This window comes from Bos javanicus, chromosome X (genome assembly GCF_032452875.1).
Source record: "Bos javanicus breed banteng chromosome X, ARS-OSU_banteng_1.0, whole genome shotgun sequence".
NCBI classification, from domain to species: domain Eukaryota; kingdom Metazoa; phylum Chordata; class Mammalia; order Artiodactyla; family Bovidae; genus Bos; species Bos javanicus.
The window spans coordinates 31,942,423-31,957,611 of NC_083897.1; the positions used below are offsets into that span (position 1 = coordinate 31,942,423).

At 41.0% G+C, this 15,189-nt stretch overlaps 1 protein-coding gene across 11 annotated transcripts in view; it reads left to right on the top strand.

Moving 5' to 3' along the window:
- The window catches only part of AFF2 (ALF transcription elongation factor 2), a 535,938-nt gene that overhangs the window by 167,703 nt on the left and 353,046 nt on the right, over nucleotides 1–15,189 (top strand). For 6 of the 11 annotated variants that reach the window (XM_061408662.1, XM_061408665.1, XM_061408666.1 and 3 more), the window contains exons 2-3: nucleotides 2,329–2,461; nucleotides 10,485–11,348. In XM_061408662.1, the coding sequence (XP_061264646.1) occupies nucleotides 2,329–2,461; nucleotides 10,485–11,348 (997 nt within the window). Of the gene's footprint in view, nucleotides 1–2,328; nucleotides 2,462–3,659; nucleotides 3,806–10,484; nucleotides 11,349–15,189 lie in introns of all 11 variants that reach the window. The other 5 variants (XM_061408663.1, XM_061408667.1, XM_061408670.1 and 2 more) reach the window with 2 other exon arrangements.

The following is a 15,189-nucleotide window of genomic DNA, read 5'->3' on the forward strand; positions in this document are numbered from 1 at the left end:
GTTTATACAGGAGATAAAACTGTCAAAGTCACTTAGAGTTTGTCAGTTCAAGTATTCTTGTGGAGAAAGGTGGATGGTTAAGTGTATTGTCCTCTTCCACTCCATCTATACCAATATCTAGTTAAACTGCCATGGATATCACATACTCTGGGCTCTTATTTTGTAAATTAACATTATGTGATACTCATGGGCAAAGTGGAGAAGGCAATGGCACCCCACTCCAGTACTCTTGCCTGGAAAATCCCATGGATGGAGGAGCCTGGTAGGCTGTAGTCCATGGGGTCACAAAGAGTCGGACACGACTGAGCGACTTCACTTTCACTTTTCACTTTCATGCATTGGAGAAGGAAATGCCAACCCACTCCAGTGTTCTTGCCAGGAGAATCCCAGGGACGGTGGAGCCTGGTGGGCTGCCATCTACGGGGTCGCACAAAGTCGGACGTGACTGAAGCGACTTCGCAGCAGCAGCAGCAGCAGCAGCAGCATGGGCAAAGTAGGCTACCAGTGATAGGTATTAAGGTTTGAAATGTATTCAAAACCTGTTGACTGTACTTATATATTATATCAGTATATCTCTTGTAGTTCCTTTAGCTACTATGTTCTCTTCCATGCTAATTACCTAATTAAATCTTCACATGACATTACAGGTTTCATCCGGTAGCTGAAAGTAGAGTGTTACTATAAAAACTTTAATAAGCAAAATGGTGTAAAAGTGAAGAGTATCCCCCACTTTCTGAAAGTTCTCATTATGCCACTTTGCTTTTATTAAAGACCTACATTAGTAAGGGAATGATGTTTTCTGTAAAAGTGAAAATTCCCTTTGAATTACTTTTGGTTAGCGCAAATAGGTACTAACATAGGTCTCTTGTAAAAGTGGCTTAAGGCAAACATTTGGAAAGCAGGGGATACCTGTATTAACATGAGCAAGGAAAGCAGCATTAATTCAGCACCTTCTAGGCACTTTATGTACATGTATATAATTAAAATTTTCCCAGCGTATGTGTGCTCACCTTGAGTAGGATTATAATCAAAAGCAGGAGGGAAAACCCAATGAACAAAATAAAGCCCACTAGTGGGAGACTCTTGCCTGGCAAATCCCATGGACGGAGGAGCCTGGTAGGCTGCAGTCCATGGGGTCGCTAGGAGTTGGACACGACTGAGCGACTTCACTTTCACTTTTCACTTTCATACATTGGAGAAGGAAATGGCAACCCACTCCAGTGTTCTTGCCTGGAGAATCCCAGGGACGGGGGAGCCTGGTAGGCTGCCGTCTATGGGGTCGCACAGAGTCGGACACGACTGAAGCGACTTAGCAGTAGCAGCAGCAGTGGGAGACTTACAGATTATAGTTTAATACACATAGTCTTGTATGATGAAGAAAATAATTGTGTTCTTATTGAGGAAGTATTCCATTCTATAAAGTCCAAGGACCCAGAATGTATCTTTGATATAGTACTGATTTTCCAAAGGGAAAGCCTGAAATGTGATGAGAGTCAGAGTAACATAGTGTTCATAAAACATTTGTGCCTTAAGGTCATTTAAATCTTTTGGCATCTCTTTTCATTAATGGCAATTTGTTGATCAACCCAGACCCCCTAAAAGACTTCTAGTCACCTATGATGCAAACTGTGGGAAGAATAACAACAAAAACAAAAGGAGTGTGACTCACTGGGTGATTTGGGTTTTTTGTGGACTTTCAAAGATGTTCTTAAACTCTCCTTTGAGTTTTTCTTTTGGCCATGCCACGTGGCATGTGGGATTCTTAGTTCTTTAACCAGGTCTGGAACCTGTGCCCTCTGTGATTGAAGTTTGGAGTCCAAGTCCAGTGGTTAGGACTAACCACTGTCAGGGAAATCCTTCTCCTTTGACTTCATTACAACAGACTAATACTGGCTGTGGGCTCAGGACAGAATTCCCGTTTATCTGCAATAATGTATTTGATAATTCCTTTCCCTTTGGACTTGGTGACATCTGTGAATTCTGAGCCCTAGATAGTTGGCAACACAGTGAAACCTGAATTCAGTACTCTTTTGCACAGTGGACTGACTTCGGGGTAGGCTGTAGTAATCAAGCCAGGACAAGGGAAGTGGATTATACCGTACTTAAATGGTCATGACTACAATGTCTCATAAGCCAATTTCTGTTTCCTTTCGGATTCTGAAGAACTGGTCAGGATCTGTAATCTACTAGGAATAAAGAAAAGGAGGTTGGCTCTCAATACAGTATCAGTTTAGGTAGCCTCAACTTGGTTTTTTTCTTCTTATTGATAACATGGCTTCCATGACTAATTCATCTTTGTCTCCTTTTGTCTTTTTCTTTGCACATCAGTCACTATGAACAAGACCGTAATGCACTTAAGAAAAGGGAATGGGAGCGGAGGAATCAAGAAGTCCAGCAAGAAGACGATCTCTTTTCTTCAGGCTTTGATCTTTTTGGGGAGCCCTACAAGGTAGCTGAATATGTATGTAATTTATCTTTCTGCAAAATGGTTGCTTCTTATATTTTTGAATGCACTAATCAACACTTAATCTATTTTTAAAACACCCAAATCATTTCCAAGAGAATCTATTTTATGAATGAAATATATACCTGTATATTTGGGGCCATGACAAGTTTCTGAGGAAGTCTTCAGAGACAAATTCCATCTTCTTGGGGGAACACAGTAAGATTTGAAAAGGACTTATGAAACTGCCTGTCTCCAAGGGATTCTTTCCTGCCCAGCACTACCTCTAGCAAGGAAAGCCCCCTGATGCTTGATCTCACTTTGATTATCATCAGCGAGGCAGCCCCTGAAGACTTCATCAGAAAGTCAGTGGAGATGTCTGTGTCTCCTCCCAGTTGGTACCATCCATCGCAAAGCCACTGCTGTTTCCATTTCAGGTTGTTAGCAGCTGTTCAGTGGTTTGAGGGCTCTTTGAAAATCACTGTTCTAGGACAAAGGGAAAAGGCCAATCATTTTTTGCTGGTGATTAATAATCATGGGTTAGGCGATTGCCTCAACCACAGGGGGTAGTGTAGCTTGGTTGATTTTCTAATGGACTTCTGGCTAGTGTGTAGGTCCAATAAAGATCATACTTCTAATCTTCAAGTGTCAATTTCACAATGACTGCCTCTGAACTTTCTATTTGGAGTGGAGGTTGGGAGAAGAATCCTGTTGAATTGCTAGCAGCTGATTGGATTTTATTGAAATTTAGTAGCAGTGTAATTTTCTTCAGTGAAACAAAAATGGTGTAAGAGGTAAAACAACCATAGAGAAAATGATCAAGAGCTGTAATGTTAGAAGAGCACCATTTAGGGGATACTGACTGATATAGACAGTGAGCTGTCTGGATCAGTGACTAGTGAGACCAGAGTCTTTGCTGCCCTGTTCAGACTAAGCAAGAAGCTCTTGATTGAGATGCTCAGGTGCTTTCCAAATTTGGTAAGTCTGACAAAGAGACTACTAGTCTTCAATTTGTCAATAGTAGTGTAATTTTTAATGATCCATTTTTCCTATTTCAATTGGTTTACTTTCTGTATTGCTATTGAATGTGTACGTGGTGAGATATGGTTAGTTTGACCAGCACTTATTGAAGGCCCATTGTGTGTCAGCCATGTCTTAGACTAGTGTCCAAAGGGAAATAAGATCTAGTTCCTGCTTCAAGGAATTCCTTGTCCAGTGCAGAGATCATCACGAATGAGTGAGGGCATGACTGCATGGTAACTGCTGAAGAGATAGGTAGGAGAACAGATGCCTGAAGACTTTGAATACCTAGGTGTCTGGACCTGAGTCTGTACATGAAGAGAAGTCATCGCCAATTTTAAGGTCAGGAAATGGCAAAGACAAATGAAGACTTGTAAAGATGATGTTGGAAGTGTGGGGAGTGGTGGATTGGAGAGAAGGGAAACTAAAGGGTGAAGACACAGGAGGGAGAGGTACTGATGAGCAGAGCAAGGTCCCAGAGCAGATGAGTAAATACAAAATTGAGAACATGTGTTGAGTCATGAGCCTTGGGTAGGAAAGTGGGAATGGAATATTAGGATGAGAATAAAGAAGGAGTGTGGAAGACAAGAAGTTGTGGCCTCCGTTTTTCTCAGAAAATGGAAGCGAGGTCAAAGGATGACAGATACCTCCTCCCTTCTTTGGTGTTTTTGTTTGTTTGTTTGTCCTTGTACCTTTAAGGGAAATGCCATCTCTTATTAATAAGCCTGTAATGTAGATGAATACTTATTTTTATTTTTTTTTGAATACTTATTTTTAGATGTAAATAGTGTCATTTTGAGTAGGCAGTTAAAGAACCTGTTATCAACATTGTCAGAAGTTTTCAAAAGCCATCTGTCTTGATACAACAGGAGTCTGTCAGGTAGAGACACAGATGGGACTATTAGTCTAGGGCCAGGCCAGGCCAGGCCTGATGTGTGATTAGTAGCCTGGTGCCTTTAGGCTTCTTGATGGGGAAGAGCCTTTGCTTTGGAGTAGAGACTATGAAGGAAAGGAATAATGCTAACAGTTGATGACCTAGTCATTGTCTTTCTTTCACTGTTGCTTTGATGACTGACTGCCATCTTATGCTGTGTACATGTTCAGGGTTCCCTGGGAGATCACTGGGCAGTATGCTTCTCCTTTTCCCTATATCATGATACTAGAAGCGAGGTACACCTCCAAGAGCTCCCTAGACCCAACTGGTGTGGACACCCTTGAAATATCTGGACATGCTGGTGGCAGTGGGAGTTCTAGAGCTGGCCCACGTCAACTGTAGAAATGAAGATTTTCCTACACAACTCTTGCTGAGGGTTGTGGCAGGAATGCTTGCAAAATTAAAAATCAAAATTCCTGGTGGTTCATCAGGACTTTCAGGAAACTTCTTGCTACTCTAAATCTTAAAGCATGACCTGATTGCTTATCTGATGGCATTGGTAGTTCATAAACTGTCCAATGAGCACCTGTCCCTAGGACCTGCTGTCCTTTCTTGGCTTCACTTCTATTACTCCCAGAGTGGAAAGAATGCTTACCATCTCTCAATCGGGGTGATGGTGGGTAACATCCCTTTGTGGCTGCTTTTTTCATTTATATTAGTAACTTTCAAATCTGAGTTTGTACTGTGCTGCAGAAAAGGATGTGTTCAAAAGTGCTTGAGAAATATGAAGCCATTTGACATGTGTAGATTAGTGTGGAAAGATGGGAAGGACGAGGAACTGGCATGTACCAAGTGCCTCCTCTGTGCTAGAACTTTCTACAGATGCTTCTTTAGTCCCTACAGCAACTGGCTACACATTTTCCTCATGTTTCCCATGAGGAATTCAAAGCTCAGGAATTGAGGTGGCTTCTCTGTGGCTTTATATCCCCATAAGTGTGCTTCTTTACCTGTAACAGGAAGCTGTTTACCCTCTGACAGGAAGTCAGAAGACCCGATAAGCTTACCCTGTGTCACTTTAGGGAAGAAACTTTATTTCTCTGACCTAAAGTTTCCTTGTCTCTGAAGTGAATAATAATACCTGATAGAAAAAATGATACCTGTTAATAGCAACAGCAACTGACATTTTATAGCTCTTCACAGATCAACAAGAATGAAGAAAGTGAGACACAGAGACGTTAAGTTGCTTATCCATGGTCATTTGGGTCCGGGCACGTAGAAGGCAGATTAGACCAGAACGGCTCTGCCGACTCACATGGTGGCTGTGAGAATCAAGCCAAACAGCCAGGGGAAGCCTTGCTTTGAAATATGTAATGTGCTGTACAAATTCAAGGTATCATGGTTATTATAATTAGAGAAAGAAATAGCAACTCACAGCTTAAAGAGATTAATTGTAAAAATATTAGAGTTCAAAAAAAAAAAAAAAAAGGAATTACTAAATCACATACATTAGCCATAATGAAATAAAAGAAAAAAATAAACCCAAAAACTTAAATTATTTTGCTACTTTTATTAAAAAGAAATACCCTGGTACCATAATCTCCTAACACATTAGTCTTGCAATGAAATTATACTACTGATTTGTAGATAACATTAGAAGCAAACTGAGGCAACTCTGCGTTTCTCAAAGTAATGAGAGGCAAAAAGCTTAAATGAAGGAGTGCTGTTAGTCATGAGCCACAAACCAGACATGTAATTTATGCCTGAAAATACTTGGAAATGCATTTCCTTGATGATTGAGAAATTGTGATTACTTAGAAAATAATGGCTGTGGAGGTTACCTTTAAGGTATCAATCAATTATCTAGAACGGGAAGTAAAGAATTGGCCAAATTGAAAGAAGCCTATAATTGATTGAAATGGCTAAATTTCCATTTTTGCCATGCTTATAATGTGCAATCAGGACTGCTAAGAATCCCTTGCTACTTAAAAGGGTTGCTAAGACTCTGGAGGATGAAGAAGATTTAGTGTGAGCCAGAAGTTGCTATGGTATATAATGAGCATCCATCATGCAAGTATAAATAAATGGATTTTCTATCCAGTGGATCTCATCTTGACATCTTGAGAAATTTAAAAACTGGTTGACAGTTACCTACCTCCTGTGGTGACCACCTGGTCTGTATTGTTAATTATTTTGAGGTTGTTGAATGGTGGACTTCTTGAGGCTGTGTGTCTATGTGTCCTTCATGCCTCACCCTGGCTCTTGAGTGTTTGAAATTTACCAGTGTGTGTCTGAAGAATGACCCTGGTAATTGCTACTTGTAGCCACAGCACGTCTGTTACGGATCTTCCGTCAATCAGCAACTCAAAACTGTCTCCAGTGAACTCAACCTTGAACTATCTGCTATCCAGTTCCAGTCACAAGTCCCTCTGACAGTTGCTGTGTGGGGAAACTAGTCGAAGGGAGCTGACCTCCTTCCACTCCCCCAGGTTATCCCAGCTTCATCCGTTATGCCATTAGTGTACAGGAAAGCCCCACACTTGGAGCTGTGAGCCTGACCTCTAACTCCATTTGCAGACATGCACTGAGTTAGACTTCAGCAGTCCAGTGCTCTTGCTTTTTAGTCATCATAAGGAAACGTGAGGAACATCTTTGCATCTCTTGTAAAACTGGTACTGAAAAAAAGACCTATTTTTTTCCCCAAAGGTTCTTGTAACCAAACCAAACCAAACCAGTGAGAGGAATCCCTTTTCACTTGTTGGTATCCAGCAAACATGGGTTTCATTTAATGAATTAGGATGTGCTTCCTGCCATCAGACAAAGAGAATTCTATATGCTATGAGAATTTCCTGTTGGCCTTTAGCTACCAAGCAGCTCAATCTGATATTCAATCACAGTAACCAAATTAGCTTAACTTTTGCTTTTCTAATTATGTACCTTTGACTCCAAGCCATTGCAAATCCTTTTTTTTTGATATAAACAGGGTATGAATTATTATTTGATTCTGTTCAATTTAGCAGCATTTTGCTGAGGACCTCATATGCACCAGACATGGTGCTAAGTGTTGAGGGTATGATGAATAAAAGGTGGTCTCTAGTCTTGACGAAAAGCTCATAGTTTTGTGCTGGAAGAGAAATCACAAGTGTAGTAGACCTTGAACAGTAGGAGGTGAATTTTCTATTTTATTCAGAACTTTCAGTTTTCTTCTAATTTTAATCATGTACACAACAGTTTTAGACATTGGCCAGCTTAGAAATTCTCCTAATTTCAAGCATATTTTAAAACCTGGAGATGGAAAAAAAAAATTTCTAAGCAACCATCAGAAACCCAGGTCAGTATAACAATAAACTGAAGAGATGTTAAAACCTAACCAGGATCTCTCCACTGAAGATAAAATGAACATGTCCCTTTTATTTACTGCTAAAATAGGAACAGGGATGTGACTAGCTTACTGGCAAACCAGTGGGCCTTGAGATTCTTGAGTCCTGATGATGTTGGCCTAGAGAGAATGAATGTCTTTTCAGAACTTTGAGATACTATGGCATTCTCTGTGACATCAGGGGGCAAAGTTTTTATTCCAGTACAACTGTCTTTCAACGAAAGTTCAATGAACTTTCAATGAGAGGTCAATAACTGAGCTTCCTGGTAGCTAAGACCAAAAGGTAAAGGTTATAGAATTCTCTTTGTCTAATGTAGGAAGCTTATCTTATTCATTAAAGGAGACAGTAAAAATGGAAGCATTTAAAATGAGGAATAAAATGGTCTTGTTTCCCCTTGTTGGGTCACATCTTTGAAGACAGCAAGTATTAGTGTTTATTAGGCAGTCATCTGACGTAAGAGGTTAACTATTTCAGGGACCAGAACAACCCTGCAAGTTTAAAAACGTGCATCAAATTCTACTGGGCCTTCACAACGATGAAATCTCTTTGTTCTGAATTTAGGGATTGAATAGAGAGTCTGGATTTGGCTACTGCCTAGCTGGTTCGTTGTGCAACTCCATTGAAGGAGAACACTGTGTACAATGTGTTTATTCCTGTCTTAGCTGCAAAATAATTTCTGCCTTTAAAATTGAAAAGCCTAGGGACTTTCAGGGAATAAAAGTGATTTCTCCCTTTATTTATTAAATTAGGCCTTTCAAATGCACTTCTGAAAATGGAGTGATTATTCAGGTAAAGATTATTTGGAACTGTAATTGTTTAATCACTTCTTCAGCACCGAGGTTGCATGTGATGCAGTATAAGATGTTCTTGATAAGAAAACTGAAACTGACAGGTATTTATTTGATTTCTAAAATTTCCCATCCCCCACAGAGCCCTCAGTATACATTTTGCATACTTTTCCTTAGTCTTTGAAATCATATTTCTGTACATGCCCTCATTTCTTTGAAAGTGTCCTATATGATTTACCATGTGATCTGTGTTGAATACTATATACAATCTGTGGCAGTTATGCTAACAATGAGGCCAAGGTTCTCAGCTTGATTCCCTCTCTGGTTGCTCTTTCTCATTATCCTTTGCTGGCTCCTCCTCTTCTGAGCCTGGTGATGGTAGCTCAGACAGTAAAGAATCTGCCTGCAATGCAGGAGACCCAGGTTCGATCCCTGGGTCGGGAAGATTCCCTGGAGAAGGGGATGGTCTTCTCCTAGTCTCTTAAAGGTTGATGTTCCACAGGGCTCCCTCCTGAGCCTTATCTTCTCATTCCTCATTTCCTTTCCCTGTGTGATTTCATTCATTTCCAGCTCTTCACCCTCTATTTATTCACACACTCTCCCATCTTCATTTACAGATAACAGCACTCAGCCATACATCTGAGGCTTAGCCTGAGATGTCTGGTGTGAATAGGCATACTCCTGGGCTCCACATTAGCTGTTAAGGGCAGTAAGCAACCTTATATGTTAAACGTCAATCTCCAATGGTGGTCATACTAATGAGGAGAAGGTCATCCCCTCCTGTTCATGGAGAACATGCATCTGACCCTTGGGACAAGGAGACTACCAGGGTGGGCATTTTCCCCATGCACTGGCCCTGCTGCCAGATGGCTCCACAGATGCAAGCAGCTTTCCTTCATTGCAATGGTAGTGCAGCCTAGGCAAGAAGCCCTTTGCCTTTCTGACTTCAGCAGCTGGTTTTGATAACACCTTTGGCAGGTAAAGAGAATAATAAAAAGGCATGTTCAAAGATGAAGAGCCAAACTTTTGACAGTCATTTCCAAGTATATGGAGCTCCACTTTTTAGCTATGAAAGCTATTCTTTACTATGTTACAAAAGCTCATGGAAATCTTAATTATTTAAAAAAACAATCACAACCACTTTGGTAGGTGGTGTTGTCCATAGAATGATGTAGTTGCCAGCCTCACTTTAAAATTTAACTTTGTTTTAATTTAAACAACAGCTTAAATTCTTGAATAAATTTTTCTAAACCCTTGAAAAGACACAGGCGAGCTTGAGTCACTGTTGATGAACAATTGCACCATTTCAAAGTAAACGAGTATGAATCACCAATATGTAAACATGGTTGTCCCCAGAATATGTAGGCAGACACCAATAATTTACACACTCTTTGATTAAAAGGAATTGGATTCACTTTAGTCATAAGTTAGCTCAATTTGTTATTGTTTAAGCCCATGCCTTTTCTAAACTGAACATAGCCATGATAGCACAGTTTAATTGACTTCCTTATCCAAAGGGCTAAGAATTTTCATGGTATAATGTAGCACAAAGGGCTACATTATATGTCAAGAACAAATATTAATTGAACATTCTATTATAATTCCAATGATCAGTAAGTGGAAGTTGTTAAAGTGTAGCATGTAGCAGTTCAACTCATTGGACCTAAAATAAGTTATTTTGCTAATAAAATTCATAAGCAACATAATTTAAAACTCTCCCCCACCCCATGAGCATATTTAAGAACAGGCCAGGGAGTATATAGACATTCATCACACAGTTCATTCCAAGAGGCTCTTTCAATAGTGTTATTGATTTTTTTTCTTACATTGAACATGAGAAGTATGAAATTCTATGGCAGCATGAGAATTTTAAAGAACCCTATATGTTAGTCTACTTAGGACATCGGTTTGAAACATGAACAGTAGGAAACACAAACCTATTCATTCTCTCTCCTCCCACCCCCATCTTTTTGTTATTTTAGACAAACAAAGGTGATGCACTCGCGAACCGAGTCCAGAACACGCTGGGAAATTACGATGAAATGAAGGATTTGCTAACTAACCATTCTAATCAGAATCATCTAGTGGGAATCCCAAAGAATTCCATGCCCCAGACTCCCACCAACAAAAATGAACCCAGCTTTTTTCCAGAACAAAAGCACCGAATGGTCCCAGTGCACCAGCAGGACAACACTCACTCCTCGGCGCCAATGCCTCCACCTTCTGTCGTGATACTGAATTCAACTCTAATACACAGCAACCGGAAGTCAAAACCTGACTGGTCACGAGATAGTCAGAACACTAGCATTGTAGCAGCCAGCCAAGTCACTAGTCAGCCCAACAAGATGCAGCCGCCAACCCCAGACCAGCCCCCAGCCAGATTGGAAGACTTCTTTGTCTACCCAGCTGAACAGCCTCAGGTTGGAGCAGTTGAAGAATCAAACCCACTGGCAAAGGAAGACAATACTCTCAAGTCCAGTGGAGGGGATACTTTCAAAGAAATCTATCAGTCCAACTCACCAGAAGCAGCGGAATTTACAGTGCAAGCGCCTGGATCTCCCCTAGTTGCCTCGTCTCTATTAGCTCCCAGCAGTGGCCTTTCGGTTCAAAACTTCCCACCAGGGCTTTACTGCAAAACAAGCATGGGGCAGCAAAAACCAACCGCCTATGTCCGACCCATGGATGGTCAGGACCAGGCCCCGGACATCTCTCCCACACTGAAACCTTCGATTGAATTTGACAACAGCTTTGGGAATCTGTCGTTTGGATCACTCTTGGATGGCAAACCCAGTGCACCCAGTTCAAAGACTAAACAGCCAAAGTTCACGATTCTTCAAACAAGTGAAGTAAGTAATTTTTAAAGTTTTGCTTTGTTTCATTTCTTCTTATTTATTTTTTTTAGTTCATTGCTCTAACCTCTATAATCAGGGCTTCCCAAGCAGCTCTTATTTACCTTCTGGAGCTGTAGATGAGACTCTTCAAGGTCAGAGTCTTGATCTTCTGTTGCTTGTGACTTGATCTATTTACACTCTGCAAATACAGCTAAATCTCCATAATTTGGAATGATAAAAGACAAGGTCTGTCTGAGTGAATGAAAAGTTGGAGTTATAAAATAGTTTCAGAGACAGCATTTGTAGTAATATTACGTATAAATGAATCACATTGGAGATTTTCATTGGTCTTAAGCAGGATGAGATACATGAAAAGATAGTGGGTCACCCTAGGCCTTCACTAACAGATAGCATATCAGAAACATAAAATGTAGAAGTTTCTTAAGGTACAAGGATGTGAAAGTGTGATTTTCTGGAAACAGAAGTGTAAGGCATTCTTTAAGAACCATAGTTTCTTGAGCACTTGCAGGGCTGTTCCATGGCGAGACCTTAATATTAACTTCCGTATCCCTCAGTCTTACCTTCTGCATCACCTTCTTCAAGTGCCTACCTAACCCTCTTGTATTACCTTGATCCCTTCTGTCAAAGCCAAAAGCATGATCCTCAACCAAAATCCCACTGGGTTTAGAATGACTAACAATTTTACCTATCTCAGGAAGCATTGCCTTATAAAAGGGAAGTCCAGGGGGACAAAAACCTTTCCCAGAGGAATGAATCGCTAATGATTGGATCCCAGGCCTTATGCTCCCTGGGTGGGGGGTAGAGATTGGGTGCCCCTCAGAGGCCACCATGTAAGCAGCTGTCTACTGCATCTCAAGCGCTTGATTGGAAGAAACCTCTGCTTTTACTGGTGACGAAAGGCTTGAAAAGACACAGAGGAAGAAAGTAGGTTGAAATTCTCACTCGCTAGGAGTCACAGTGTGTCTGATTTGTCACAGAGTCCAAGTTAGTGGTGTCTGAATTAGAGAAGTCTGACCCTATGTGCCCTCCAGCTCTTCTTCCTTTATTCATGCTCAGCAGATGCACTGATTGCGTGGGATGATGGGCACCCAAGGGGTGGGAGGACTGGGGCTGTTGGCTGTATTTTCTGGATGCATGTTTAGAGTATTGTTTCATTTCTCAGACAGTTCTGCTGTTTGTATCATCATGCCTCATCAGTTCAGTTAGTTCAGTTCAGTCGCTTAGTCGTGTCTGACTCTTTGCAACCCCATGAACTGCAGCACTCCAGGCCTCCTTGTCCATCACCAACTTCCGGAGTTTACTCAAACTCATGTTCATTGAGTCAGTGATACCATCCAAACATCTCATCCTCTTGTCCCCTTCTCCTCTCATCTTCAGTCTTTCCCAGCATCAGGGTCTTTTCCAATGAGTCAGTTCTTCGCATCAGGTGGCCAAAGTATTGGAGTTTCAGCTTCAGCATCAGTCTTTCCAATGAACACCCAGGACTCATCTCCTTTAGGATGGACTGGTTGGATTTCTCTGCAGTCCAAGGGACTCTTAAGAGTCTTCTCCAGCACCACAGTTCAAAAGCATCAATTCTTTGGTGCTCAGCTTTCTTTATAGTCCAACTCTCACATCCATATATGATTATTGGAAAAACCATAGCTTTGACTAGATGGACCTTTGTTGGCAAAATAATGTCTCTGCTTTTTAATATGCTGTCTAGGTTGGTCATAACTTTCCTTCCAAGGAGTAAGCGTCTTTTAATTTCATGGCTGCAATCACCATCTGCAGTAATTTTGGAGCCCAAAAAAATAAAGTCTGACACTCTTTCCCCACCTATTTGCCATGAAGTGATGGGGCCAGATGCCATGATCCTAGTTTTCTGAATGTTGAGCTTTAAGCCAACTTTTTCACTCTCCTCTTTCACTTTCATCAAGAGGCACTTTAGTTTTTCTTCAGTTTCTGCCATAAGGGTGGTGTCATCTGCATATCTGAGGTTATTGATATTTCTCCCAGCAATCTTGATTCTAGCTTATGCTTCATCCAGCCCAGCGTTTCTCATGATATAATCTGCATATACGTTAAATAAGCAGGGTGACAATATACAGCCTTGATGTGCTCCTTTTCCTATTTGGAACCAGTCTGTTGTTCCATGTCCAGTTCTAACTGTTGCTTCCTGACCTGCATACAGATTTCTCAAGAGGCAGGTCAGGTGGCTGGTATTCCCATCTCTTTCAGAATTTTCCACAGTGTATTGTGATCCACATAGTCAAAGGCTTTGGCATAGTCAATAAAGCAGAAGTAGATGCTTTTCTGGAATTCTCTTGCTTTTTCCATGATCCAATGGATGTTGGCAATTTGATCTCTGGTTCCTCTGCCTTTTGTAAAACCAGCTTGAACATCTGGAAGTTCACGGTTCACGTATTACTGAAGCCTGGCTTAGAGAATTTTGAGCATTACTTTACTAGTGTGTGAGATGAGTGCAATTGTGTGGTAGTTTGAGTATTCTTTGACATTGCTTTTCTTAGGGATTGGAATGAAAACTGACCTTTTCCAGTCCTGTGGCCACTGCTGAGTTTTCCAAATTTGCTGGCATATTGAGTACAACACTTTCACAGCATCATCTTTTAGGATTTGAGATAGCTCAACTGGAATTCCATCACCTCCACTAGCTTTGTTCATAATGATGGCCCACTTGACTTCACATTCCAGGATGTCTGGCTTAGGTGAGTGATCACACCATCGTGATTATCTGGGTCATGAAGATCTTTTCTGTTCCATTCTTCCATGTATTCTTGCCACCTCTTCTTAATATCTTCTGCTTCTGTTAGGTCCATACCATTTCTGTCCTTTATTGAGCCCGTCTTTGTGTGAAATATTCCCTTGGTATCTCTAATTTTATTGAAGAGATCTCTAGTCTTTCCTATTCTATTGTTTTCTTCTATTTCTTTCATTGATCGCTGAGGAAGGCTTTCTCATCCCTCATCACGTCTTGTCAAGTATCTCTCCAGTCTGTGACCTCTTCACCCTCACCACCTTCCAAGCTCCTGTGAGTATCTCTTGCCTAGGCCATCTCCTGTCTGGTGTCCCCCCTTCTAGTCTCACCTCTCTTTTAAACCATTCTCCATTTAGGCTGATCTGATGGGAAGATCTGATCATGTCACTCCCTCCCTTGGAGTCTTCCATGTCTTCTCATTGTTTCCAGGAAAAAGTCCAATTTCTTAGTCCCACATTCAGTGCTCTTCACTCTGTGATTTCATACTCCTTACCTGATCTCATATCTCACCACTTCGTCATATGAAGATGAGATCTTGGCCATGCAGAGAGACTTGTGGCTCCCCATCATGGCATGCTTTGTCACACTTCCTTGCTTTTGTGCTTGCTGTCTACTCAACCTAGACTGTCTCTCCCTTTGCTCCTCAATCTTCCCAGTGAAGTCTTATTTCTTCTTCAAGTCTACTCGGTCATCACTATCTTCATAAATGCTTCACTGATGCCACCAGGCTTAAGGACAAGCTCCTTTCTCTGGGCTCACCCAAGCGCCTTCTATACACTTTGGCTCTTCTCTCATTGTATTGTAGTTATTCATTTATGTGTCTGTCTCTTCTATTAGACTGTGAGCTCCCTGAGGACAAGGAATATCTCATTTCTTTTCTGTGTCCCAAGTGCCTAGCAAACACCTGACACATAGTAGATACTCAATAAATGTTTGTTGAATGAATGAACTTCAAAAATGGTTACTTGATTACATTTTCTAAACCACAGTGTTAATCAAATATGCGGACAAAGGTAAACCTTTGCTAGAAAATCCATCCTCGGATATATTTCCTTAGTTTCACCCAGACTGCCTGTG